The sequence below is a fragment of the Vipera ursinii genome (assembly GCF_947247035.1).
Source record: "Vipera ursinii genome assembly, chromosome: 12".
NCBI classification, from domain to species: Eukaryota; Metazoa; Chordata; class Lepidosauria; order Squamata; family Viperidae; genus Vipera; species Vipera ursinii.
In genome coordinates, this window is record NC_139525.1 from 4,319,364 (window position 1) to 4,343,205 (window position 23,842).

At 44.1% G+C, this 23,842-nt stretch overlaps 3 protein-coding genes and 1 long non-coding RNA gene across 7 annotated transcripts; 2 read left to right on the plus strand and 2 right to left on the minus strand.

Moving 5' to 3' along the window:
* Positions 1–1,518: 1,518 nt before the first annotated feature.
* Positions 1,519–11,551, minus strand: UPF3B (UPF3B regulator of nonsense mediated mRNA decay). Of its 2 annotated transcripts, none has more exons than XM_083371931.1 (10): positions 11,239–11,551; positions 9,859–9,965; positions 9,606–9,712; positions 7,607–7,705; positions 6,655–6,765; positions 6,403–6,446; positions 5,795–5,983; positions 4,807–4,970; positions 3,599–3,905; positions 1,519–2,554 (listed from the first exon to the last, which is right to left on the minus strand). In XM_083371931.1, the coding sequence occupies exons 1-10, from the start codon at positions 11,395–11,397 to the stop codon at positions 2,408–2,410; spliced, it is 1,434 nt and encodes a 477-aa protein (XP_083228057.1). In that variant the 5' UTR covers positions 11,398–11,551; the 3' UTR covers positions 1,519–2,407. The 2 variants fall into 2 exon arrangements, with proteins under 2 accessions (XP_083228057.1, XP_083228056.1); XM_083371930.1 differs by having other exon boundaries at positions 4,807–4,979; positions 11,239–11,550.
* A 355-nt stretch (positions 11,552–11,906) lies between these two features.
* LOC310645905 lies at positions 11,907–14,645 on the plus strand. The gene is made up of 3 exons (XR_014493609.1): positions 11,907–12,085; positions 13,192–13,269; positions 14,560–14,645. It is a non-coding gene; the product is annotated as an uncharacterized lncRNA (long non-coding RNA).
* Positions 14,482–17,790, minus strand: LOC310645899 (putative defense protein 3). 2 transcript variants are annotated; one of them, XM_083371947.1, is made up of 5 exons: positions 17,324–17,790; positions 16,594–16,706; positions 15,544–15,656; positions 15,031–15,054; positions 14,482–14,939 (listed from the first exon to the last, which is right to left on the minus strand). In XM_083371947.1, the coding sequence occupies exons 1-5, from the start codon at positions 17,526–17,528 to the stop codon at positions 14,849–14,851; spliced, it is 546 nt and encodes a 181-aa protein (XP_083228073.1). In that variant the 5' UTR covers positions 17,529–17,790; the 3' UTR covers positions 14,482–14,848. The 2 variants fall into 2 exon arrangements, with proteins under 2 accessions (XP_083228073.1, XP_083228072.1); XM_083371946.1 differs by having other exon boundaries at positions 15,031–15,095; positions 17,324–17,754.
* AKAP14 (A-kinase anchoring protein 14) lies at positions 15,550–23,842 on the plus strand. Of its 2 annotated transcripts, none has more exons than XM_083371950.1 (6): positions 15,550–15,996; positions 20,132–20,303; positions 20,390–20,481; positions 20,896–21,075; positions 22,835–22,887; positions 23,036–23,739. In XM_083371950.1, the coding sequence occupies exons 2-6, from the start codon at positions 20,150–20,152 to the stop codon at positions 23,118–23,120; spliced, it is 564 nt and encodes a 187-aa protein (XP_083228076.1). In that variant the 5' UTR covers positions 15,550–15,996; positions 20,132–20,149; the 3' UTR covers positions 23,121–23,739. The 2 variants fall into 2 exon arrangements, with proteins under 2 accessions (XP_083228076.1, XP_083228077.1); XM_083371951.1 differs by lacking the exon at positions 15,550–15,996 and having other exon boundaries at positions 19,095–20,303; positions 23,036–23,133; positions 23,738–23,842.

The following is a 23,842-nucleotide window of genomic DNA, read 5'->3' on the forward strand; positions in this document are numbered from 1 at the left end:
GCTGCCTGGAGATCCAATGGATTTGAAGGACATTCATTGGAGAAAGCTGCCATCAAAGGTGGCCAAAGGATCTGCAGATTTTTAAGAAACGTTACCTATTTCTAGGTTGATAAAATAGTTCTGAGCTGACAACCCTGTTCTAGGACATGTCATGTCATCAGGAGAATGTAGCTCATCAATCAACCACATGTTTTCCAAGGAGAAGGCCCCCCTACTTAATTCCTGATATTGCCTGTGAAGAACATTTTCCGACTTGGAAAACATGTGGGCCAGCCAGAGCAGATAATCTTACACTATGTGGAGCAAGGGATCTGGGGTAACCATTTTTAAAACAGAAACTGTCTTTTTAATGCAAAAAGTAAAAATACAAGGTGGGAGCAATGATTTCTAGCGGATGGGAAAAGGAAAACAAATAGACAATAGAAAATGTGCACTTTTTGCTTTGAGCTAGCGTGAAGGATTAGTGAATAAAAAAACAATAATTAGTCACAACTCTAATTAGCAAGAGGTGTGAAATATTCTGCTCAGTGAGGCCTAATAGATAGTCCTCAGTTAACAACCACTCATTTAGTGACTGGTTATAACAGCGCCGAGCCTGTGGTACACCGGTCCTCGACACTCTGAGCATCCCAACACTCCCACAGCCACATGACTACAATAGAGTTAAAGTTCATAACCTTTTAACCTAGAACATGACATTTGACTTTGGGGTCTGGCCTTTTTACCCAGGGTGTGGTGGTTTGATCCTTGGGGCTGACCTTTTGACCTTGGATTCTTGACTTTTTGACTTGGAGTCTTGACTTCCTAGGTGGACCAAGGGATTTGGGATTACCATTTTAAAAACAAATTGTCTTTTGTGTGCAAAATATAAAAATGCGTAATGGGAGCTATGACCTCTAGCAGGTCGGAGAAGCAAAATAGAAAGTTACTGTTTCTCCTTCAAAAATGTCACAGCAGCAGCTAGGCATGGCTTCCCATGCGCCATCCTTGGTGAAAAAGATCAGGTGCTTCCATTATCCTTTCACAACTCATTTCCAGAAAAAAAAGGCTGCACTTTGCAACATTTCAACAAACAAGGGCATACATGCAATTTTGCAGCTACTCAGATTGTTGGACGAGCAGATACAAAAACAGCCAGGGAAGTGATTGAAAACTGGGACACGGGCCCCTTGTCCAGTCAACAGGGGTGCTGATTTACCACCAGCTTATCAAGTACTTAGCAGCTGAGGGTTTGGCAGCTCATGGAAACAACAGCCAATCGCCGGCCATCAACACACCAGTCAACCAATTGGAAGGCACCACATAAATACGAAACCCAGAATAGCCCAAAGCACACATTCCGGTAGAGAGAAGTTATCTTGAGAATGGGCTCCAGCATGATTCCGAAAGTTCGGAAGACAAAACCTCTGGTCACAGTGACTGACCCAGACTGGATCCTGCAACATTATCCTGGGGCATAGAGATTTGCCTTCTATGTGAGGCTGCACTTTCCCTACCAAGTCATTACATACAAAATGATACTTTAAAACATTTATAAATGGACAGTGTTTTATTAAATATAAAATAGCTGTGTTGGATTAGCATAAAGGAGAGCCCAGGTCTGTTGCTAGGAGTTCTTCCTCAGTGGCCCTTTTCCCCCAGTTTGCCCCAGATTCCCTAGAAAGCCAAGAAAAGCAATCCGAGAGATATCAATAGGGAGAGGCGGGGATGGCTGCCTTAGTGCACTGAAGAAGAAAGTCTGAACTGAAGCAAAAAACAAAACAAAAGCAAAGCTATTTTCTTAGGTGGCATTCAGAAAAGCAGAGAGTAAATTAAGATCGATACGGCTGCCTTTAAAACAAAAACTCATTTTTTAAAAAAAAAATCCGTATCTAATGTTAGCGCTTTCATTCTGGCTGTACAAACCTCTCACAAAGCAAAGCAAATGCAAAGCTACGCTCTGAAAATTTTTGCCATTAGCTGTTAGAAACACAAGGGAAGAAAAAAAAAAGACTGGACTCTGACTTAACCGTTATGACAGCATTTTTCTCCCGCTCCAGTCAATAATGCAAATTCTGGGACCACCGACTACCATGATGCAACCTTACAACCCTGGTGCGATCCCAAGGACTGAATTTGAAGTGCAAATACTGCTTCGTGGCTTTTATTATTTCAAAGACAGCACTTGTACTGGGCTGTGGGCAGCCCACCTTCCTTTTCTGAGGCTCCTGCTGCTGTGGCCTCTCAACGGAGAATGCGCTAGCCGAACACAAGGTTGGGTTTTGACTCTGCACATGGCTTAGAAACCAGATACATCCCAAAGCTTAGTTTTCTCTGCTCTTTCCTCCTCCTCCTCCTCCCCAAGGCACTTCTGGACTGTACAGTTCATCCTCTTTGGCTGCTTGTTCGATGAGAACAGGTGAGGCCGTCACACCTCTTCTTTCAAGTTACTAGCCTCACACTCCGGCTTTTTATCTGCTCCTTGGTCAGATGACTTGGAAGAGCTTTCGTCGTACGCAGATAAACGACTTCGACTCCGGCCTCCTGGCTGGTAGAGCTGCATGGCTGGTCGATCCTGGAAGGACAAAAAGAAATTGTATTGGATGTTCCGCTTCCAGCTGAGCAGATGAGGCAGCAATTACAACTGCTGTACTGGATGAACAGGAGTTCAGTAAAGGAGAATTACCCAAACTAAGTAACATCATCAGTGTTAGAAGGGAGTGAGGTTTATGGAGGAGGAGGAGGAGGAGGAGGAGGAGGAGGAGGAGGAGGAGGAGGAGGAGGAGGAGGAGGAGGAGGAGGAGGAAGAGGAGGAAGACTAAGGGGTTGGTCCTTGATGCTCTCTGAGCTTGGTTGTTTTCTTGGAGACGTTTCATTACCCAACTAGGTAACATTATCAATGAGTGGGGTTTGTGCAGAGGAGGAGAAGGGGACAGGACGAGGAAGAGGGGGGAGGGAGAAGAAGAGCAGGAAGAGTAGAAGGAGAAGGCCTGGGGGATCCTTGGTGCTTGCTAAGATTGGATGCTTTCTTGCAGATGTTTCATTACCCAAACTAGATTATCATCTTCAGTGCCTAATGAGCTCATGAGTTCAACCAGCTCAAGCTAGCCATGAAGTGGGCTGGGTGAACTTGGTTTTAATTAATGTTCCTTTCAGGCAGAACGGTCCTATGAATCAGACCTGGAATGCTTTAGAGAAAGGAGGGAGGAACGCTGCAGTGCTAAGTAACCCAACCAGTAATTCCTAGGGCTAATTGGAAGGTTTAGCATTCTCACTTAGAAGCCCTGTGAAACTGATCTTTTAGAACGATAAAATCAAGTTTCCTTTTCAACGAACAATAACCATCATGAATGAACACCCCTCCATGTCTACGCCCTTGATTAAAAAAAAAATACCATCTATTTACTGTTTCCACCTCTCCACTGTACCGGGGACTAATGAGGTATTATCAATCATCTGGTTGAGATAGGTGGCTAAAAAAATTGAATAAATTTTTTACATACATACATACATACATATATATAATTTATTTATTCAATTTCTTATATATCTATATATATATCTGTCTCTCTCTCTGTCTCTCTCTATATATCTATATAAAACAACCTAGGACCAGCACCTTGTTTCGGATCCGATCTTTCTTGGCCAAATCGTCTCTCTTCTCCTCCTTGGTCCCCTTCTCGGTTTTCTCTGGGTTGCCCACATATTCCACGAAGTCGGCTCTTTTCCCTTTTTCTCGCAAGGAGTCTCGTTCTCTTTTCACGTCTTCCTCTTTCCTCCGGAACACCCGCTCTTTCTCGAAGCGTTCTTTCTGCCGTCGGCGGTCGTCTTCTTGGCGCCGGAGTTTATCCCGCTGAATTCTCTCGTAGTCTCTGTCGCGGTCGTAGTCTCTTTCTCGGTAGTCCTTCCCACACTCGTCTTCAAATCTGACGCAAAGCCATTTGGAGAGAGACAATTAACGAGGCAATCTCCTCCTCACTTGTTCACTGGCCACCCTGGACTTTGCACAGAATTTCTAATAGATTTTTTTATTTTAAAGGGGGGACTTACAACAAATTTCTTGATAATGTATATGTATAACACAAGACATTAGAAATCAAAAGTTGCACACATTATAGAGCCCTCTCCAGCCTGTTTCCAAATTAAAGTACTTTAAAACGATTATGTGTGTGTGTGTGTGTGTGTGTGTATATCAGTCTCCCTTTAATTCGTCAGCAATCCAAATTTAATACAAATTGTCGTATATATATAAATATATACACACACACACGCACACACACACATATATATCAGTCTCCCTTTAATTCTTTGTCAGCAATCCAAATTTAATACAATTGTCTCTCTCTCTATATATATATATATATACACACACACACACACACACACATATCAGTCTCCCTTTAATTCTGTCAGCAATCCAAATTTATTTAATACAAACAATTGTCGTATACACACACACACACACACACACACACACACATATATCAGTCTCCCTTTAATTCTTTGTCAGCAATCCAAATTTATTTAATACAAACAATTGTCGTAGTTGCGACTTGCTGCCTGTGGATGGCTCTAGTTTGGGCTGATACAGGCAAAAGATTTCGCGACGCTCAAAAACACTCAAGGGGTGTGTGTGTGTGTGTGTGTGTGTGTGTCTCCTATCCAGAGTTTACGTTTTGGAATTTATAGTTCACACTGTAAGTTAACTCGGCAGTCTTCAAAGTTACTTTGAAACGGTAAGGCAGATCAAACAGTGACTCCGGAAGCTGAATTTAGGGGAAAAGGCACCAAGTTAACCAGGATGGTCTGAGAAACGAGAATACGTACTGCAGTGGGTACACTGGCTTTTTGGTCTTTTCCTCTTTAGCTTCGGAGCGCTTGGCTGGCAGGCTGCCAATTGGGCTGACCATCTTGTCCTCTCTCTGATTCTCTTTCTCCAATCTCTTGGCCTTTTCCTTTTTTTCAAAGTCTCTTTCATCTTTCTCTGGCTTCTTAAGTAGCTAGGAAAAAAGCAAATTTAGTCCTCCTTACTAAATTGACTTTCTACGCTAAGCTAGGCTAGCAATTTGGCCGACTACCAACGTGAGAGTTGTCAGTTATTTCCACAATAAATTGTTCTTCCTCACTGGCTCGTGTTGAGGTCTTCAAACAACTGAAGGTGCAATTCTTGCATCTGTTTACTCGAGTCACGTCAGTGTGAGGTTTAAGGCTTTGATTAAGCCACTTCATACTCGTCTTCTCAAATTACTTATGTCCACAAGGCAATGGCTGGATGCATACATGGTGCTAAGCTACGGCTTCCTAATGCATTTTTTCTAAAATCAGCTAGAATAACGGTTAACGCATCATGTTGAGCCAACACTAAACGGACCACACTAAAATTTAGCACTGGGCCTCAACCTAGTTGCTATAGTCAAGAATGGATCCTACTCTAAATAAAAATATATTGGGATAGTGCAGGGGTCGTCAGACTTGGCCCTTTTATGACTCGTGGACTTCAACTCCCGGAATTCCTCAGCCAGCGTGCCTCGTGGACTTCAACTCCGTGGACTTCAACTCCCGGAATTCCTCAGCCAGCGTGCCTCGTGGACTTCAACTCTGTGGACTTCAACTCCCAGAATTCCAGAGCCAGCATGACTTAGCTTGGAAACCTCTCCCTTTCCCCTCAGCATAGCTGGCTCAGGAATTCTGGGAGTTGAAGTCCATGAGTCATAAAAGAGCCGAGGTTGCCTACCCCTGAGCTAGGGTATTCTACAAATATACACGAGCCACACAGTATCTGTAGGCTATTTATCCTACAGGAAAGAAGTTATACCTTAATCTTTGGTTCCTCCTTGGATTTGTCTCTTTCCTTTTCCGGGCACCTCTCCACTTTCTTGGTTTTTTCACTTTCTTTTCGCCGCCTTCTTTCTTCTTCTTTCCACTTCCTTCTTTCTTCTTCCCGCTGTCTTTTTCTCTCTAATTCCCGTCTCCTCCTTTCCTCTCGTTTCTCTTCTCTAAGCCTCTGCAAGAGTTAGGTTTTCCAACCGAAAGCATCACCTCACTTGACATGAACTGCAAGTACTTTGTTTTCTAAGTTAAGAAACTTCATTAAAAGTTACAAAGCTACTTTAACACATCTAAAAACAACAGTAAAATAATTATCTTTCTTTGAAAGCCGACGTGCGCAAGGAGGAATTCGGATGTTTTCAACCAGGACACGGGTAGGAAAGATAATTTCAAAACACAGCTTTTTTTTGGGGGGGGGGTGTTAGGGTTTTGTATAAAAAAAAACCCTGAACATAAATCCCCAGAACAAGATTAGAACAAGCCCAATATTATTAGTGTTTAATTGGAGTAAGGTTTAATCGGACACCGTTTCTTTAAATATATGTACACGTTGAGCAATAGATCACAAAGCAGCTATAACTAAGGAATCATTACCTGCTTATTCTTCAAGAAGTTCAACAGAGGAGTTGTCTTTTTGGCTAAAGAGTAAAAAAAATAATAAACTGAATAAAGGCATAAACTGAAATTACTGCAAAAACATTACCAAAATAAATACATGTAAGGCATTTCTCTTCATAATGTGGCTGTAAAGAGGATCTTAGAAGCTTTAATATCCATATTAGATTAACTGCAACTAATGTCCAACGAACAGCGGTTATAGTTGTGTTGAATATGTTAAGGACATACCTATTAATTCTTTATTTCTTGCCTCTATTTCTTCTAATAAAGTCTCGGGAGTAGAGGTTAATTTTTCATCATCGGCACTGTAGCTTTCTAAAAACTTCTTATATTCCGGATCTAAGGAACAACCATCACACAGGATATAAATACACAGGCTTAAAAAAAAATATATTGAAAATTATGAAGTCCGTGACAAAAGCCAGCCTGCAGTGGTGCTAGATATACGATCTCTATGGATGACACAACTTCACGTTCTATGACCCACAGCAATGACTTATGCTGTAAAGCTTGCATTGCTGCATTCATGCTAAATCAGACATGTCAAACACAAGGCCCAGGGGCCGGATTCGGCCCGCAAAGTGGTTTCATGTGGCCCGCGAAGCCATCCTGGAAACAGTGAGGGAACAGCCCCCACTGCCTTGGCCCTGGCCCAGAGACCCTCAGATCTGTCCCACTCCTGCCCAGGCCCCCCTAGGCACCCTTGATGCCAACGATGTAGAGCTGGCCACGCCCACCCAGTAGGCCATACGCACTTTAGCCACGCCCACCCAGTAGGCCACGCCCACCCAGGCCATACCCACCTGGCCCCCTGAGGGCAACCACAATGCTGATGCGGCCCTCAATGAAATTGAGTTTGACACCCCTGTGCTAAATGCTAAAACGTCTTCCAGAGACCAGATCAACCATTGCAGCAGACGATTCAAAAGGAGAATATTTATTTGCTGGTAGCAAGAGACAATGAAATTTTCAGAGAGTAAAAAGGGACATAGTCCTCCTGGATGGTTTACCAGCAGATTACACACCAACATAAGCAAAGTAATCTTGGTCGTGAGAATTCCCTTACGTGGAAAATTTTGAACCTGGGCAGACTGGGAACTGCACCCAGAAATTCTCAAAACTGCCTTGGTTGAAGTGAATTTTAAAAAGGAAAGAGCAAGACAGCGTTATCACAACTAACCATCATCAATGGTTCCAGCTTTGGCATCCTTTTTCTTACTCTTCTTTTTGGCAGCTTTTTGAAACGGAGCAAATTCCACGACAGCGGGATATTCCAGACCTGTTTATACGGACAAATACTTGGTGTAAAAAAAAAAGAGAAGCTGCATTTGGAAGGGAAACAGTGGCCGTTAGTTGCACGGAACGTATTTCAAAAGTACAGGTACAGCCTGCGATTTGGAGAGAAGCACACGTGGCCTTGGGGAAGAAGGGCCGACATTGCCAGCAGCTGCCTCACTTAGGGCCAGGCTGGGCACACCTTGTCGGCAATAGGAAGATGATGATGATGACGACCTGCTGGAAGTGTAGCAGGGCCTGGGGAGGGCAGGGTGGCAGGGGCAGCTAGGGCTTTGTGCTGGGGTACTTGGCTGCACCGTGGGGCTAGAGGCGGAACTCTTCTGCAAGACCAGGGCTGAAGTTGAGGCTGGGTGTGGTGGCAGCTGGTGGAGACTGCTGACTGCCTTGGGTCTCTTCTCCAGCTCGGCTGGCTTTGCCACCATCAGGGAGGGCCACTGGGCAGGGTGGCAAAAGGGCAGAGATGGAGGAGAGGCAGATGAGTGGGGGGGAGCTGAAGCCCACCTATGGTCATGCGTCAAAATGGCAAGTGCCTGGATTTTGATGGCACGACTGTAGGGATGTTCCAACAGCTGTAGCATTGGGAGCTGGGTGTAAGTACCATTCCTTCAGCACTGCTAGGTGGTGAATGGTTGCTGCGCAAATCGTCATTAATTGAGGACTACATAGAAGCCCAAAGTGACTGAAAGATGACGTCACACAAGACGTTCCTTATCCTGTGAGTTCTCTTGTCCACCATTCTCATCAACAGCAAGGGGAAAAAAAAGACTACCTGAAATGCATCGCACTGAGCACATCGTGGCTTACTTCAAATGGACAGGAATTACGTTACGCAAAGTAGCTTTCAAACCACGGTATGTTGCCAGTTATTTTATGATGGGTTTTATACTATGCAGGCCAGTGGTGAGATAATACAAATGCATACATTTATAATAGATGGGTGTCTGGGCTTACTGAATAAATGCTTTTGAACAACAATGACTAACCTAACATAAATGATTTGTAAAGTAATTTCGGCTACATGAAAAATGATAAATAAGCAAAATAAATAAACAACAAAAAAAGTAGCATGATCCTACAGGGCCAACAACGGCTGCTGACATGGCTCTCCCCCCAAGAATTCTTCAAGATCTACTGTAAACCCTAAAATGTTTGTGATATTCAATTGTAAAACAACTGCAGGAAAAATATTTCCACTGTGCCAACTCCATTATTTTAGGTGCAGAAAGGCCACAAAACAAAATTCCTGAACTGATGCCTTAATTTTATTTTTATTTTTTTGCACCACATCTGGATTGCCAAAGCCAGCCAGCTTGCTCTACCTTTAAAAAGAAGCTAAAAATGAATCCCATGCAAGGAAATTGGAGCATTTATCTGACTCTGTAAACTTCTATATTAAACCCCGAATCATCCCTAAACAGATGGGATCTTAGGCTAGTCTGGATCTCTAGCAAGAAGCCTGCACAATCGCACCTCTTTCTGACAGCCGTATTCCCTTGTGCAGTTTTTATGTTCTAAAGATTACAAATTAACCCAAATTAGAATGTCGACATTTTTATACAACCAAGCATCCAGTTTTAGTTTACGCTGCAATTCCAAAATTACTTATTTGAAACCAAATCCGATACCATAGTTTCAGAAAAACTGTGCTGAGGTATTAATGATCCTAAGTGCTCTTCCCTGCTAATAAACCTCTACCACCTCAGATTAGTAAAATTGTTGTTGAGTAATTGTGCGCATTCTGAACTACATGTTACCTTTAAAAATCTTAACTCGGTTACAGCATGGAAGCAAATAGGTGGTTCCAGAATTACAATATGCTTATTGTACAAAGGTTTGCCAATATATATGAACAACAGAGATATGATAATTGTAGGCTTACTTGCCTTTGTGATCAATAAAAACATAACCATCAAAGCGATCCCTGAACAGAACTATGTCTTCTTGGTTTTTAAAGTTGATGTATGCTCTGGAAAACATGTGAGGATACAAACTGCAGAAGGACAAAAAATGGCAATGTTTAAGAAAACGTTGCTGAGTGGTGATTATAAATATACACAACACGGAAGGGTGTAAAAACTGAAAGACAGACGTGACATGCCATCGTTACGTGCAACACAACCAACCTTCCCTTTTTACCTAGAGTCGTTTGAAAAGAATTCAAAGTAATCGTGCTCTGGCAGCGGCTGGAGATGTTCTTCGAGCTGTTCCTTGGTCAAGCTGGGAGGAAGGCGTCGAATCACTACCTTAAAGAAAAATGTTTCATCCTTTACAACAGGTGAAACACCAGAGCATTTTTAAAAATGCAAATATGTGTTTGTGTGTATGTACACACACACACACACAAACATTAAAGCGAACTATCAAGTAGTTTAATTAAAACCACATATTTCCTCTCCCCTATTACTTATATGCCACTGAATAAAAATATTCATCCAGAGGTGTGTTCTTCTTCATTTTATTTAGAATAGTACTGTGGAATCCTTCCTGGCTCTAATAACTTTACTCTATGTATATTTTTCCCCAAACCTGCAACGTTGACCTCAATGAAGGAGAATATCTGTAGCTCAGGGCTGAAATGATGCTCTCTGAGCTGGGTGGTTTTCCTGCAGACGTTTCATGACCCAACTAGGTAACATCATGGGTGCTAGAAATGGAGGGGGGGGGAACGCTCCTCCCTTCCAGCACTGATGATGTTACCTAGTTGGGTCATGAAACATCTGCAGGAAAAGCACTCAGCTCAGAGAGAGGGCCAGGACCCCTCAATGTTGACTTCCTCAGCTAACTAAAAGTGGCTGGAGCCTGAAGCATCCCCATAAAGCAGGGGGTGTTCAAACTTGACCCTTTTATGACTTGTGGACTTCAACTCCCAGAATTCCTCTGTCAGGCACACTGGCTGAGGAATTCTGGGAGTCGAAGTCCACAAGTCATAAAAGGGCCAAGTTTGAAGACCCTTGCCATAAAGCAGCGTTTTCCAACCTTAGGAACTTGAAGATGCGTCGACTTCAACTCCCAGAATTCCCCAGCCAGCTGGCTGGGGAATTCTGGGAGTTGAAGTCCACGCATCTTCAAGTTCCTAAGGTTGGGAAACGCTGCCATAAAGGGTTATACCCTCTCAGACGGGGAGGGGGGGCAAGAGGGTTGGGGCTCCTTGATCTAACCAAAGTAGAAGAATAACAGCATACTACTACTAGTAGTACTACTATCATCATCATTTTATTATTACTATTGCATTACTATTACTATATTACTACTACTATTGCCATCATTACTATTCCCATTACTACTATTACACAGATCATCATCACCACCATCATCATCATTATCATTATTAAGGACAGCAACCATAAACCTTAGACGTGCTACCCTGCCAAAGGAATGTTTTTTTCCCCTAAAGTCCCCCACTCCGTCCATGGACATCAGCGAGCTGGGGGTGATGGGAGTTGTAGTCCAGCGGGGGTCCGGGTGGGGGCCGCCCGAGTTCGCTCCCTCTCTCCCCCCCCCACCCGGCGCACGCACCTTGCTGAGCGTCTCTTTCTTGTCTTTGGGCCTCTCGAGCCGGTCGGGCTCTCCGCCCGCCTTGGCGTCCGCCCCGGCCATGGCGGTCCCGAGCCCGGCGGGAGTGAGGGGCCCGCTGCGCTTCTCCTTCGGCCTGGCGTTCTCCTTGTCCTCCTTCATGGTCGGTGCCGCCGGGAGCGGGGCAGCACGCGGGCCTAGCTGTCTCCTGGGCCGCGGGAGTCGGCCCGCTTCTCTCGCGGGAAGAGCGGAGGGGGAAGCCGAGCGAGGCCGCGACGCCACAGCGCCCTCCTCACCACTAGGGAGGCGGCGCGACTCCGCCAGGCCGCGCGTTGCCACGGCGACCAGCCCCGGGCGGCAGGGACTTCACTTCCCAGCATGCTCTGCGCCTTGAAATCTAGGGAAGGAAACGATAGCGTTCCCTTATGCCAAAAGATACCCGGCCTACAACCGGCGCTGCTTACGTACAATAACTGCCCGGCCCGTATGGAGACCCCATCCCAAAGAATAAAGCAGAATAGGGGGAAAAAAACGCTTCGTCTTTCCCTTAAGAAAAAAAAAGGGCCCTCTCCGCCGTTTGAACGGCATTGCCACAGCAACGGCGAGCAGAAGTTTCCGGGCGCGCGGTGCATTCTGGGGGCCGGAGGGCGGGGAAGGTCGGAATGCCCGTCAGGAGAGTTGCGGCGCACGCGCAGTGGTCTCTTGGTCTCTCCGGCAGATAGTTCCGAGCAAGCGGCGATTCGTCGGGATGTGGTACGAAATTCTGCCCTCGGCGGCGATTATGTACGTGGCGCTGATCATCCCGGGCCTTTCCACCTTGTACATCCAGCGCTATTTAAACAACGGCAAGGTGAGGGCTCTGGACGGCGGTGAGGGTGGGTGGGACTACAAACCCCATCTCTCGACTACAGTCCCCAGATGCCTGAACCGGTCGGAAGGGTGCTGATGTTGCCTGTTTTATTTATATGTGTGTGTGTGTGTGTGTGTAAATTATTCAAAGAGCCTGTGGCCTAGGGGTTAAAACAACTGCCTAATATATAATTAGCCCAGGTTCGAATCTCAGATAAAGCGTATTTATTTATTTATTTTATTGAATTTATATACTGCCCTTTCCCGAAGGACTCAGGGCGGTTTACAGGGTATAATTTTTAAAACATTAATACAAAAATTAAGACCAAGATAAAGATAAAATGTATGTTAAAACTTTTCAATAAAAAAAAAATTAAGACCAATTTAAAAAAGATTAAACTAAGTCCCTCAGTATGACTGACTGATGAGAACAAAATAAGTTCGAAATGGCCATATCAGCCTCCCAAATTCTTTATTAGCAATTTGAATAAGTTACACAAATAATGAACTGTCGTAAGTTGTGACTGTAGCCTTGGGCTAGGCCAGGGGTAGGCAACCTCGGCTCTTTTATGACTCATGGACTTCAACTCCCAGAATTCCTGAGTCAGCTCTGCTGACTCAGGAATTCTGGGAGTTGAAGTCCATGAGTCATAAAAGAGCCGAGGTTGCCTACCCCTGAGCTAGGCTGAAACAGGAAAGAAGATTTAACTAGCAAGGTATTCAACAAGACTTGACAAATACTTCACACACACACACACACACACACACACACATATAGAGGGAGAGAGAGAGAGGTATGTATGTATATATGTGTATGTATGTGTGTGTATATGTGTGTATAAAATGGCATGGATCCTGAGCCTGGTCGGAAGAGGAGGAGAAAGGGGGGTGAGCTCTTTGCTAAGAGAGAGGGAGAGAGAGAACAGCGCGTGTCTGATTTTTCTGATTTTGGGAATAACAGAGGGTGAAGCAAAATATGTGGCATTTAATGTCTGCTCACTTTTGAGTTTTGCCTTCCATCTGACCTTATCGTTTTTAATCATCTCTTTCTTCTCCCATCCCCGTTGCTCTACACGTGACTTCTGCCTTATCTCCTCTGTGCTTAAGAATAAAAGAATTATAAAGACTGTAAACGACTATCAAGCCTGGCATAGGGAAAAGCGCCTCTGTGGAAGCGGATCGAAGGTTAGTTTGAAGGAAACGTCTCTGAGTGAAGCAACCCAAATGCAAAGTCAGGCCGTCATCTTTGTAAAAATGGGTAAATCCTGGAGGAGCTCTTAGCTGCCCCGTTTTTTTTTGGGGGGGGGGGTGAGGGCTTTTCTTTTTTAAAAAATATATCTTTAGAGCCAGAATTCAAAGTTATGACTCCCTTGCCAGGAATTGTGTGATCCTAGACCTGCTTGATGAATCAAAAGTTGGAATTAAGATTTCCGGGAGAAATATCAACAACCTAAGATATGCAGATGATACCACTCTAATGGCAGAAAGTGAAGAAGAACTAAAGAGCCTCTTGTTGCGGGTGAAGAAGGAGAGTGCAAAAGTTGGGTTGAAACTTAACATTAAGAAAACCAAGATCATGGCATCTGGCCCTCTCAGTTCCTGGCAAATAGATGGGGAAGAAATGGAGGTAGTGACAGATTTTATTTTCCTGGGCTCCAAGATCACTGCAGATAGGGACTGTAACCAAGAAATTAAAAGACTCTTGCTCCTTGGGAGGAAAGCCATGGCAAATCTAGACAGCACACTAAAAAGCAGAGATATCACCCTGTCAACAAAAGTGTGTATAGTCAAGACTATGGTCTTCCCAGTTGCAATGTATGGCAGTGAAAGTTGGACCATACGAAAGGCTGAGCGCCAAAGAATTGAGGCCTTTGAATTATGGTGCTGGAGAAGACTCCTGGGAGTCCCTTGGACTGCAAGGCGATCAAACCGGTCAGTCCTAGAGGAGATCAACCCTGACTGCTCTTTAGAAGGCCAGATCCTAAAGCTAAAACTCAAATACTTTGGCCACCTAATGAGAAGGAAGGAAGGACTCATTGGAGAAGAGCCTAATGCTGGGAAAGATGGAGGGCAAGAGAAGAAGGGGATGACAGAGAATGAGGTGGCTCATTCTGAAGCAGTAGGCGTGAGCTTAAATGGACTCCAGAAGATGGTAGAGGACAGGAAGGCCTGGAGGAACGTTGTCCATAGGGTCGCGATGAGTCGGACACGACTTCGCAGCTAACAACAACAGCAGACCTGCAAATACCCCTTGTGTTAACAGCAAGGCCAATAATAACCTTTTTTTGGGGGGGGAGTTGTAATCCTAAAAGGGCCCCTGAGTATAAAAGTTTGATGATTTGCCATAATTCAGGAAACAATTTTCCTGAAGGGATTATGGAGTGAGATAACGGAGTCTAATAAACCCAAGAGCATCGTTTCATTTGTTTGTGACAAAGACGCCTCTGACTTTGTTTTCTTGTCTTTATTTTTCAGGGTTTGGAGAACATTGACTGAAGCCATGACGTGATATTCTTATTTCATAAAAGCCTTTAGCATAAATAAAACAAAATTGAAAACAAGTGTGCAACGAATGTGTTACAAACCTGGGAGCAGAAAAATAGGATTCAAAGCAAGGCTACCCTAAGGCAGGTGCCTGGCTGAGGGATTCTGGGAGTTGAAGTCCACAATTCATAAAAGGGCCAAGTTTGAAGACCCCTGCCCTAAGGCAATGAAAAAAGACCTCATAATACAATTGCTTTGGGCTACGCCTTTTTAAAAACAATTATAGAAGAAAATCATCAGCAAGCAGGCAATTCCTGTAGCAGTGGGAAACTGTCTCCCAGGTGCTTCCGCTCCACATGTGGCTTGAGGATCTGCAGTGATGGAAAGAGAGTTAATCTTGCAGGAACACCTGGCATGCAGAAGGAGCCTGTGGCTTCAGAGAGGGAATCTGGAGATACTCACTTCTCCAGATCGCTTTGGATTTGACTTGGGTCCAGTAGATGTCATATGATTGGGCAACAGTTGCCCTGATATAGCAGGAAGAGAAATAATTGCAGTTAGAATTTCTGAAGGCCTTGGAATAAAGCTGAGAATCCTGTGTTTCTTAACTTGGGCCATTCTGGGAGCTGGAATCCATGCAACTTAAAACTGGTCCAAATTGAGGAACACTGTTAATTTCTTGGTGTTGCAACATCCCGCTAAAGATTATAACCGTTCCAGTTTATAGAACTGGAGGGTTTCAGGTTAGAGGAGGCCAGGATTAATTTCCAAGGGAATTCCATCATTTTCCATAATACTTATAAAATCCCACCACCCTAGCCCTTGCAGAATTAATTGCAAAGCATGCAGAGTGGGTGAATATTTTCCAGGAATTATGGCTTCTGGGCTCACCTGAAGTGATCTCGGTTCTCATGAAACCTCACCAATCCATTTAAAAGAAAAGCAGCTGCGGTTCGAAGCACCTATAATACTTACACAAAGATAACTACAGGGGGACAGTGCGAGGGAGGTGGAAGCCAGGAGTAGATCTGACTCATTTTTAAATTGGTGTTGGAATGAGTAATGGCCCCTTGAGGATTTCCAGAGCACTGCCAAATAAATAATAAATAAATAAGCACCAAAGCTACTTCACGTTAATTCTGTTTAAAACAGAATTACTTGTATTTCTACAAGAGCCTTGCTATTTTTCATCTCAGTTTTGTGTCTTCGCACAGCATAACTAAAATGCAGTGTTCATTGCACGCACAATCTTCCAAGTCTTATGGAAGTGATTACTTTCTCTAGCACATTTTGCCTCAATATGCCTTTCCGAATACAACACCCATGAAGTGAAGCCATGGTTTACTCACCCTAAGATTCGGATCTTCCAACAACCGCACTCACCTGAAGTGAAACGAGCAACAGGCAAGCCCAGCGCAACATGAGAAAGTGAGCTGTGACTTGTATAGTTTGTGCTACACAATTTGGGGGCGTGGGTTTATGTGGATAATAGCAATAGCTCTTAGGCTCATAGACTGCCCCATAGTGCTTTACAGCCCTCTCTAAGCAGTTTTCGAAGTCAGCACCTTGCCCCCCAACAATCTGGACCATCGTTTTACTGACCTCAGAAGGATGGAAGTTGTGGGCTCTCTAACTGGGAGTTTTCAAGAAGAGATTGGACAACCATTTGTCTGAAATGGTATAGGTTTCCCTCCTTGAGCAGAGGGTTGGAATAGAAGACCTCCAAGGTCCCTTCTAACTCTGTAATTCTGTTATTCTGAGTCCACCTTGAGCTGGTCAGGATCAAACTCTCGGCAGTGGGCAGAGTTAGCCTGCAATACTGCATTCTAACCACTGCACCACTACAGGTAAAGTTGAGTTCCAACAGACCTGGGGACGTTATGTCACTCGCCGTTGGTTTGCAAGCAAGAACTGGTGGGCCACAAACTAGACAAGTCACAGGCCACAAAGACACGGAAGAGTTCTGGGACTTCAAACGGACAAGTATATGACCCATCACCCTCCAGGCTAACTATTTGTGCTTACCTGTAAAAATCTGGTATTGTTTGGGGGACTTTGCCAAAATCCCAGGGCAGCAGCAGAGGGAAATGAACGCACCTCCAACAACAATCCTCGATAAGCAGCTCCACGGATCTGAACTGGAGAGAAAAAAAACTTTCTTTTTCTGCTCCTGTAAAGCAGCAAACCTTGTTTTCCAAGCATTGGGGGGCGGGGGGGGGGGGAGAAACCACATTTATGTATTGTGTGAAGAATTAACAGCTTAACCACGGGTTAATGAATAAACCAAAGTTGGCTGGATTCACCCACTTTGCTAAGCATTTAGCTATGAAACTCAAAAGCGGGTCCACACAACCCACTTTTCCAAAACTATACAACTATACTTTGGATGATCAGGACAACCGCTGACTTCAATGATACAGACATTAGGGGTTGTTTTGGGCTAGTAGTAGAAGATTATTATTTTTATTTCCTGGAATGTATCCACTTCTCATTGCCTACAATCCTGACCTTTCTTGATGACATCGCATCTAATCTGGCTCAGTTTAGGGTTTCTGAGTTTGCCCAAAATTTGGCTACTGCTGATTTTTGCTAACCTAAAAAAACCGCCAATGATTTTTGATGCTGAGAAAACATAAGGACTTATTAACTAGATTTGGAAAAGAGGAGAAGAGAGAGAGAAAAAGATTTGGTGTGTGTGTGTGTGTCTAGCAGCTTTAACAGCATCTTCCTTTCAATTGAAATAATACAAACTTACCATTAACCAGCTGCCCGTTTTGGAAGGAAGGTGTACTCACTGAAACTTCATAGGGACTAGGAACCGATTGAGGCTGTGCCCCAGTATGGACAGGCAACATGCTCTCGCAGGCAGATTGAGGGGCTCCATCTGGAAAGGCCCGATTTGAGCCGAATATGGTCCAGAAAGCGATAACCGCACCAAAAAAGCAATTCCCACAAGCCATGTGTAGAAAAAAAAAGACTTGCTAGCTCAATCTCTGTCTACAAAAGCAAGTATGAATGTTCCTAGCTCAGAAAGAAAACTTTAAAAACAGAAGGGGCAAAAAAAAGTGCTTCTGGTGAGTCGTTACTCCAGAACAGATTCATTTTCTACCCCTGAGCGGTGGAAAACTCACATGTCTCTGCTGAGAAGACGTCAGGAAAGGAAGAAAGAAGTTCTTTTTTTTTATTGAAAAGTTTTACAGTACATTTTTGAAATAGAAAAAACTCCCTCCCTCCCCCTCCCCTCCCCCCAACCCTCCCCTACCCTCCCTTCTCCCCTCCCCCGACTTCCCAGAACTGAATACAGGGTATAAACTTACAAACTTAAGCTAAAATATGCTAACAACAAAAATAAAACATTAAATTCTATCGCACTTTAACTCTCCGTAAACATAAAGAAGTTCTTTTTTTCTTCTTCCCCAAAACCAGCCTAGAAAGCCAATCGGTGCAAAACAAATTTTAAGCTTGGAAATTGATTAAATCTGAAGCTGGATTTCCTGTCAGATGAGGCAGGGAGGGATTGGGGGTGGGGTGGGGTTGGAAAGGGTAATGTCATCCCAATGATGCTTTTTTTTTTCCCCCACGAGGCAACTTGGACTTTCTTGTTTCTCTTGGGAGACGTTTCTCTTCTCATCCGGGAAGCTTCTTCAGCTTTGACTGGATGGTTGGGAATGGCTGAGCTGAAGAAGCTTCTCGGATGAGAAGAGAAACGTCTTCCAAGAAAAACAAGAGAGTCCAAGTTGCCTCCTGGAAAAAAAAGCATCTTTGGGATAACGATGACCTGGATGACTGAGAATCTCCGCAGGGAATGGTGGCAAATGAGCATTGTACTTTTTAAGCATTTTTATGGCTGTCCTATTCAGTGTGACTCAGGGCAGCGGACAACAAAGCAGTCAACGAAAAAGCCTACAAAATTAAACAACACACACCAAATAAAATGGGCAAAGCACTACGTTTAATTGACACAACCCTCTTGGTGGCGTTCATCTCTTCATCTCACCTGGTGGGACGTTCCTGTGTGCCTGATCCGACCCCTAAGACCTCCTGTTGGTTTAGCACTTTTCCTTTAAGCCTGATGGAATGTCCGAACATCAATGCCACGGAATTATTGGCTGGACGTTGTGGGTTGCCTAAGTGATGCTTGTGAGCAAACACTTTGCAAGTCTGCAGCCGGAAGCTTGATCAACCTTGGAAACTTGCATTTTTTCCCCCTAGAGCAAAGAAGGTTGGTTTTGTCACAAGATCAAAGCAGCCAGAAAGTGGGATATTTTTTTTTTTAGCAGGTAGCCAAATTCCAAAGCCTCTTGGCCGGGTGACAGATTCACTGGATGTTCCCGAGTTATTTCTTACAAACAGCGGCTTGCTTTTCAGAGTGGTGGAGCAAGCAGGAAATAGGGAGGTCAATGAACACAACATTCTTGTGTTGCATTTTCCTTGCACGCATGACCATTTCTCAAGGACAATGCAAAAGGTGGCCAGGAATGTATTGCAAGATGGAAGGTGGGAATAAGCAAGGGTTGGGATTTTTTTTTGCAGCAGCACTGTTATCATGCAGGAAGTATGCAAGAGTGATACAAGGCATGGTTTGTGTGCAAAATAAAGAGTTGGAAGGGACCTTGGAGGTCTTCTAGTCCAACTCCCTGCTCATGCAGGAAACTGTATACCATTTCAGATAAACGGTTGTCAAAATTCTTCTTAAAAGCCTGCAGTGATGGAGCAGCCACAACTTTTGGAGACAAATTGTTCTCACTTTCCGGAAGTTGCTCCTTAATTCTAGGTTGCTTCTCTCCTGGATTAGTTTCCATCCGTTGCTTCTTGTCCTGCCTTTTGGTGCTTTGGAGAATAGCTTGACTCCCTCTTCTTTGTGGCAGCCCCCGAGATTTTGGAACACTGCTATCATGTCACTCTAAGCCCTTCTTTTCATGAAACTAGACATAGCCAATTCTTGCAATGGTTTTTATGATTTAGCCTCCCAAACGTTTGGTGTTTAGTCCTTGGCATCTGCTGCTAGGAGGAGAACAAGGGCCTGCTTCAAACAACGGAGAGGTATGGGAGATTACCTTTGTGACCTGCAGGAACCGTGGCGGCGCAGTGGTTAGAATGCAATATTGCAGGCTAATTCTGCTGGCTGTCAGGAGTTTGATCCTGACCGGCTGAAGGTTGACTCAGCCTTCCATCCTTCCAAGATTGGTCAAATGAGAACCCAGGTTGTTTGGGGGCATGATATTGAGTCTGTAAACCACTTACAAAGGGCTGCACAGCAGCATGAAGTGGTATATGAGTCTAAGTGCTATTGCTATCTTTCCCATAATCAGGAAGAATTAGACCAATGATGGTTTACCATTAGCTGAGTTAGCTTTCCACAGCAAAAAGAGTGAGAAGATCTTCTATTACCTTACGAAGTGGCAAATATATCATCCCCAAAACTTTCATTATTGTGGTGAAGTACAGTCCATTAGAGTCGAATCGGGCACAGGGGTCAAGGATTTGCCTACAGCCCAGATACAACCTTTTCCCAGACTTCTTTCTTCAGATTCTATCCAATCTTTTTTCCATCTTCTACAAGCGGAAGACATAAAGGACCATGTCGTTGGAAGAGAAATATATAGCAGTTATGGAGGAGGCGGAAGAGGAGAAGGAAGAGGAGGAAGACATCCAGTTGGCAGCGTCCTTGGTTGTTAGTGGGGTGATTAAAGATGCTGTGGACAGAATTAAAGCCCTGAAGAAGGAAGAGGCAGGTACTCCAGGGTGGAAGAGAAGCTGCCAGGACATTGGTGTCCAACTTGAATTAGGCTCTAATTTGTCCTCTTCTCATCAACTTCAGGTGCCAAATACAAAATACCAAATATAGCTTGGATGAGGTGCATGGATTTCTCCATCGGAAGAGGCCTGTTGCAGATTGAGGACTATATGAAAGTAAGTGTTGTGTTCGGTGTTCCTTGGCATCTTGTGTAGAAGGCAATGTGACACACGGCTGGGAGGGCAAACTACGCTTAGCCCATGGCCACTTTATGACTTGTGGACTTCAACTCCCAGAATTCCTCAGCCAGGATGGGTTATGAGATTACTCGTCCATCACTGTGGTGACCAAATGAGGCAGTCGCTAAACAAAGTGCCCCATCACTGGAGGTTTTTAAGAAGAGACGGGACAGCCATTTGTCTGAAATAGTATAGGGTTTCCTGCTTGAGCAGCGGGTTGGACTAGAAGATCTTCAAGGTCCCTTCTGTTATTCTGTTAAAAGGCTACCTGTGAACTCCAAAATAGTAAAACATAGCACGCTTTTTTCAAATGGGGGCTTGTAATGGGACTGTTGTTATTCATCCTTGCAGACATGGGAACTTCATGAAAGTTGGCTACACTGGAGCAATTATCTCAACAACGAGGAACTCCGGTATAGCACCAGGTATTATTACCGAGTCCGTTGGAGCATCCCAACATGCAGGAAGCCCATTCCTCGAGCAACAGCGTGTGTCTACTTCGTCATTGAGATTTCCAAAATCAAGCCCAGAGTGAGTATTTTTGAGGTCCGCTTGGGAGACAATTAAGCCCAATTGTGATGAAATCATGTTAGGGATGCTCTTTAAGAGTTCTCTAAAATCCGTGATCTGTGGGGATAGAAACTCAACGCCCTTCTAGGACTGATGATGTTACCTAGTTTGGTAATGAAGCATCTGCAAGAAAACCGCCAAGCATGCAAAGCACCAGGGAACCCCACAGTAGCTCGACCCTGAGCTACAAATATTCCCTTTGATCGGTAATCCATGATCTGCTGTTATCAGCTGCTTTTAAGAATCTGATCACACCCAGAGAAGGGGAAGGAAAAGAGACCTTGACTTACAACCAATCATTTAGGGACTGTTAGAAGTTAAACTAGCACAGAAAAACGTGACTTATGATTGATCCTTAACATTTTTGTCCGCTGCAACATCACGGCGGTCACGTGATCTATAATTGGGAGCTTGGCAACCAACACATATTTGTGATAAGTTACAGCATCCTGGGGCCATCTGTGACCTTCCTAGCTGACAAGAAGGAAAAGCTTGCTATTAGTTTTAGGTATAACTAATATAAAGGGACGCGGTGGCTCAGTGGGTTAGGACGCTGAGCTTGTCGATCGGAAGGTCGGCAGTTTGGCAGGTCGAATCCCGAGTGCCGCGTAACAGAGTGAGCGCCTGTTACTCGTCCCAGCTTCTGCCAACCTAGCAGTTCGAAAGCACGTAAAAATGCAAGTAGAAAAATAGGGACCACTCCGGTGGGAAGGTAACAGCATTCCGTGCGCCTTTGGCGTCCAGTCATGCCGGCCACATGACCTGTCCTCGGACAAGCGCTGGCTCTTCGGCTTTGAAACGGAGATGAGCACCGGCCCCTAGAGTCGGAAACGACTAGCACGCATGTGCGGGGGAACCTTTACCTTTACCTTTATAACTAATATACATAAATGACCATGTTCCCCCGAAAGTTAAGACCGGGTTTTATATTAATTTTTGCTCCAAAAGATGCATTAGGGCTTATTTTTCCAGTTAGGGGTTATATTCAGTCCTAAATGCGTCCGTCTGGCTGACAATCTTTTGTTGTTAGCTGCGAAGTCGTGTCCGACCCATCGCGACCCTATGGACCACGTTCCTCCAGGCCTTCCTGTCCGCTACCATCTTCTGGAGTCCATTTAAGCTCACGCCTCCTGCTTCAGTGACTCCATCCAGCCTCCTCATTCCCTGGGGTTATTTTTGGGGAGGGGCTTATATTACAAGCATCCTGAAAAATCATGCTAGGGCTTTTTTTTTGGGGGGGGGGACATGGTATAAGCAGGCATATACATAGAATGAAGGCTACTGCTAAGCTTGTAAGCCACCCTGAGTCTTCGGAGAAGGACGGGATATAAATAGAATTAAAATAAATAAATAAATAAATAAATAATAGCTAGAATGGTGGCATCTTGAAGACTTAGCCATTTATACTTTTATGAATCCTCTCGCTTTAGGTGCCCCATTCATCCAATACCTATTTGAGTAGCTCAATGAGACAACTTGGAAGAAACCAGAAACTGTAAATTTAGAAATCAGGCAGCACGGAAAAACGGATACAAGAGTTGTAATTTAATGGAATTTCCATCCGGGATGCCTGTTAGAAGTTGAATATTGTTGTTAGGTTAAATTCTTGGGAGTACTTGCTGTATTTTTTTTCCCCTCCTGGAATGTCTCTACTTTCATGAGAACCGTTAAGCAGGCCCATCATGCATAAAACTAACTACTGGTTTTCTCTCTGATACAGACGCTGCCAATTGAAGTGTTCTTTGTGGTGGAAACCAATAAGCTCATTCACAGGTAACATTCCCACCTCTCTATCAACTGGTTTGCATGTGTGGGTTCCCACGTTGCCATAAGAGCTATTTGTATTAGGTAACCTTTGGGATAAAATGAAAAAAAAAGAAAGATGTGAGTGTAAAATGCTCAGGCTGTTTTCTATTTGCAGGCCAGGAAAAACTCGCTTTAAGGAAAAGTGGCTCAAAGATGTAATTGAAAGCAAGATCGTCATGATGGAGACTGTGGATTTTTAGTCCTGCTGGAATGGTTAGAAATTAAAATCTCTTTTAGACAACCCGCTTTTGTGTTTTGGGGTAATAAAATCCATGGCTTGCTGTAATCAGACCCTTGTTTTGATCTCTCTGTGCAATTCACGCCGGTGAAATGCAGGAAGAAAAACTTTTAACCAAATTGTCTATGGAGATTCTCAGTCGTCCAGGGTCATGGTTCTCCCAAAGTTGCTTTTTCAAAAAGCAACTGGACTTTGTTTTTCCTTGAAGAGGTTTCGCTTCCCATCCAAGAAGCTTCTTCAGTTCAGAACTGAAAAATGAGAAGCAAAACCTCCTCAAGGAAAAACAAAGTCCAGTCGCCTTTTCAAAAAGCACTTTGGGGCTTAACCAAATTGCACACGTAAGCAGTTTTAAGGCCCTTAAATTGGACATTTGCAGCAAAAGATGGAAGAGATTAGCCTCGTTGAGTGTGTTTATTTAATGCAAGAGAAATAAATCGACTTTTCCCAACCGGGCGGATCTTCCTAAGGTGTGAAAATGCAAGTCTCAAAATTCCAACCAATGTGGGTAAAAGCGAGAAAGGGAGGCTGATCTACAAAAGCCAGGATCGCAATTCTTTTTTTGAGTTTTTCTTTATGCAGATCTCAAGAATGTTGGACTTTTGATTCAAGAGCAGTCTCTTGAGGGGTCTCCATCTCAAATGTATTAAATCAACTGGACTGCATTTGGGGAAACGCAAAAGGGTG

What these genes read in the sequence shown, in the direction of transcription:
- UPF3B (XM_083371930.1), bottom strand. Translation starts at nt 11,397, where the DNA reads ATGAAGGAGGACAAGGAGAACGCCAGGCCGAAGGAGAAGCGCAGCGGG. An exon ending in AGAAAGAGACGCTCAGCAAG is followed by an intron (nt 9,966 to 11,238) that starts GTGCGTGCGCCG and finishes TTTTTCTTTAAG; the next exon opens with GTAGTGATTCGACGCCTTCC. An exon ending in AAGCCAGTGTACCCACTGCA is followed by an intron (nt 3,906 to 4,806) that starts GTACGTATTCTC and finishes GCTTTGCGTCAG; the next exon opens with ATTTGAAGACGAGTGTGGGA.
- AKAP14 (XM_083371950.1), top strand. Translation starts at nt 20,150, where the DNA reads ATGTCGTTGGAAGAGAAATATATAGCAGTTATGGAGGAGGCGGAAGAG. An exon ending in AGATTGAGGACTATATGAAA is followed by an intron (nt 20,482 to 20,895) that starts GTAAGTGTTGTG and finishes TCATCCTTGCAG; the next exon opens with ACATGGGAACTTCATGAAAG. An exon ending in TTTCCAAAATCAAGCCCAGA is followed by an intron (nt 21,076 to 22,834) that starts GTGAGTATTTTT and finishes TCTCTGATACAG; the next exon opens with ACGCTGCCAATTGAAGTGTT.
- LOC310645899 (XM_083371946.1), bottom strand. Translation starts at nt 17,528, where the DNA reads ATGGCTTGTGGGAATTGCTTTTTTGGTGCGGTTATCGCTTTCTGGACC. An exon ending in AAACGGGCAGCTGGTTAATG is followed by an intron (nt 16,707 to 17,323) that starts GTAAGTTTGTAT and finishes TTTTCTCTCCAG; the next exon opens with TTCAGATCCGTGGAGCTGCT. An exon ending in ACAATACCAGATTTTTACAG is followed by an intron (nt 15,657 to 16,593) that starts GTAAGCACAAAT and finishes TTTATTTGGCAG; the next exon opens with TGCTCTGGAAATCCTCAAGG.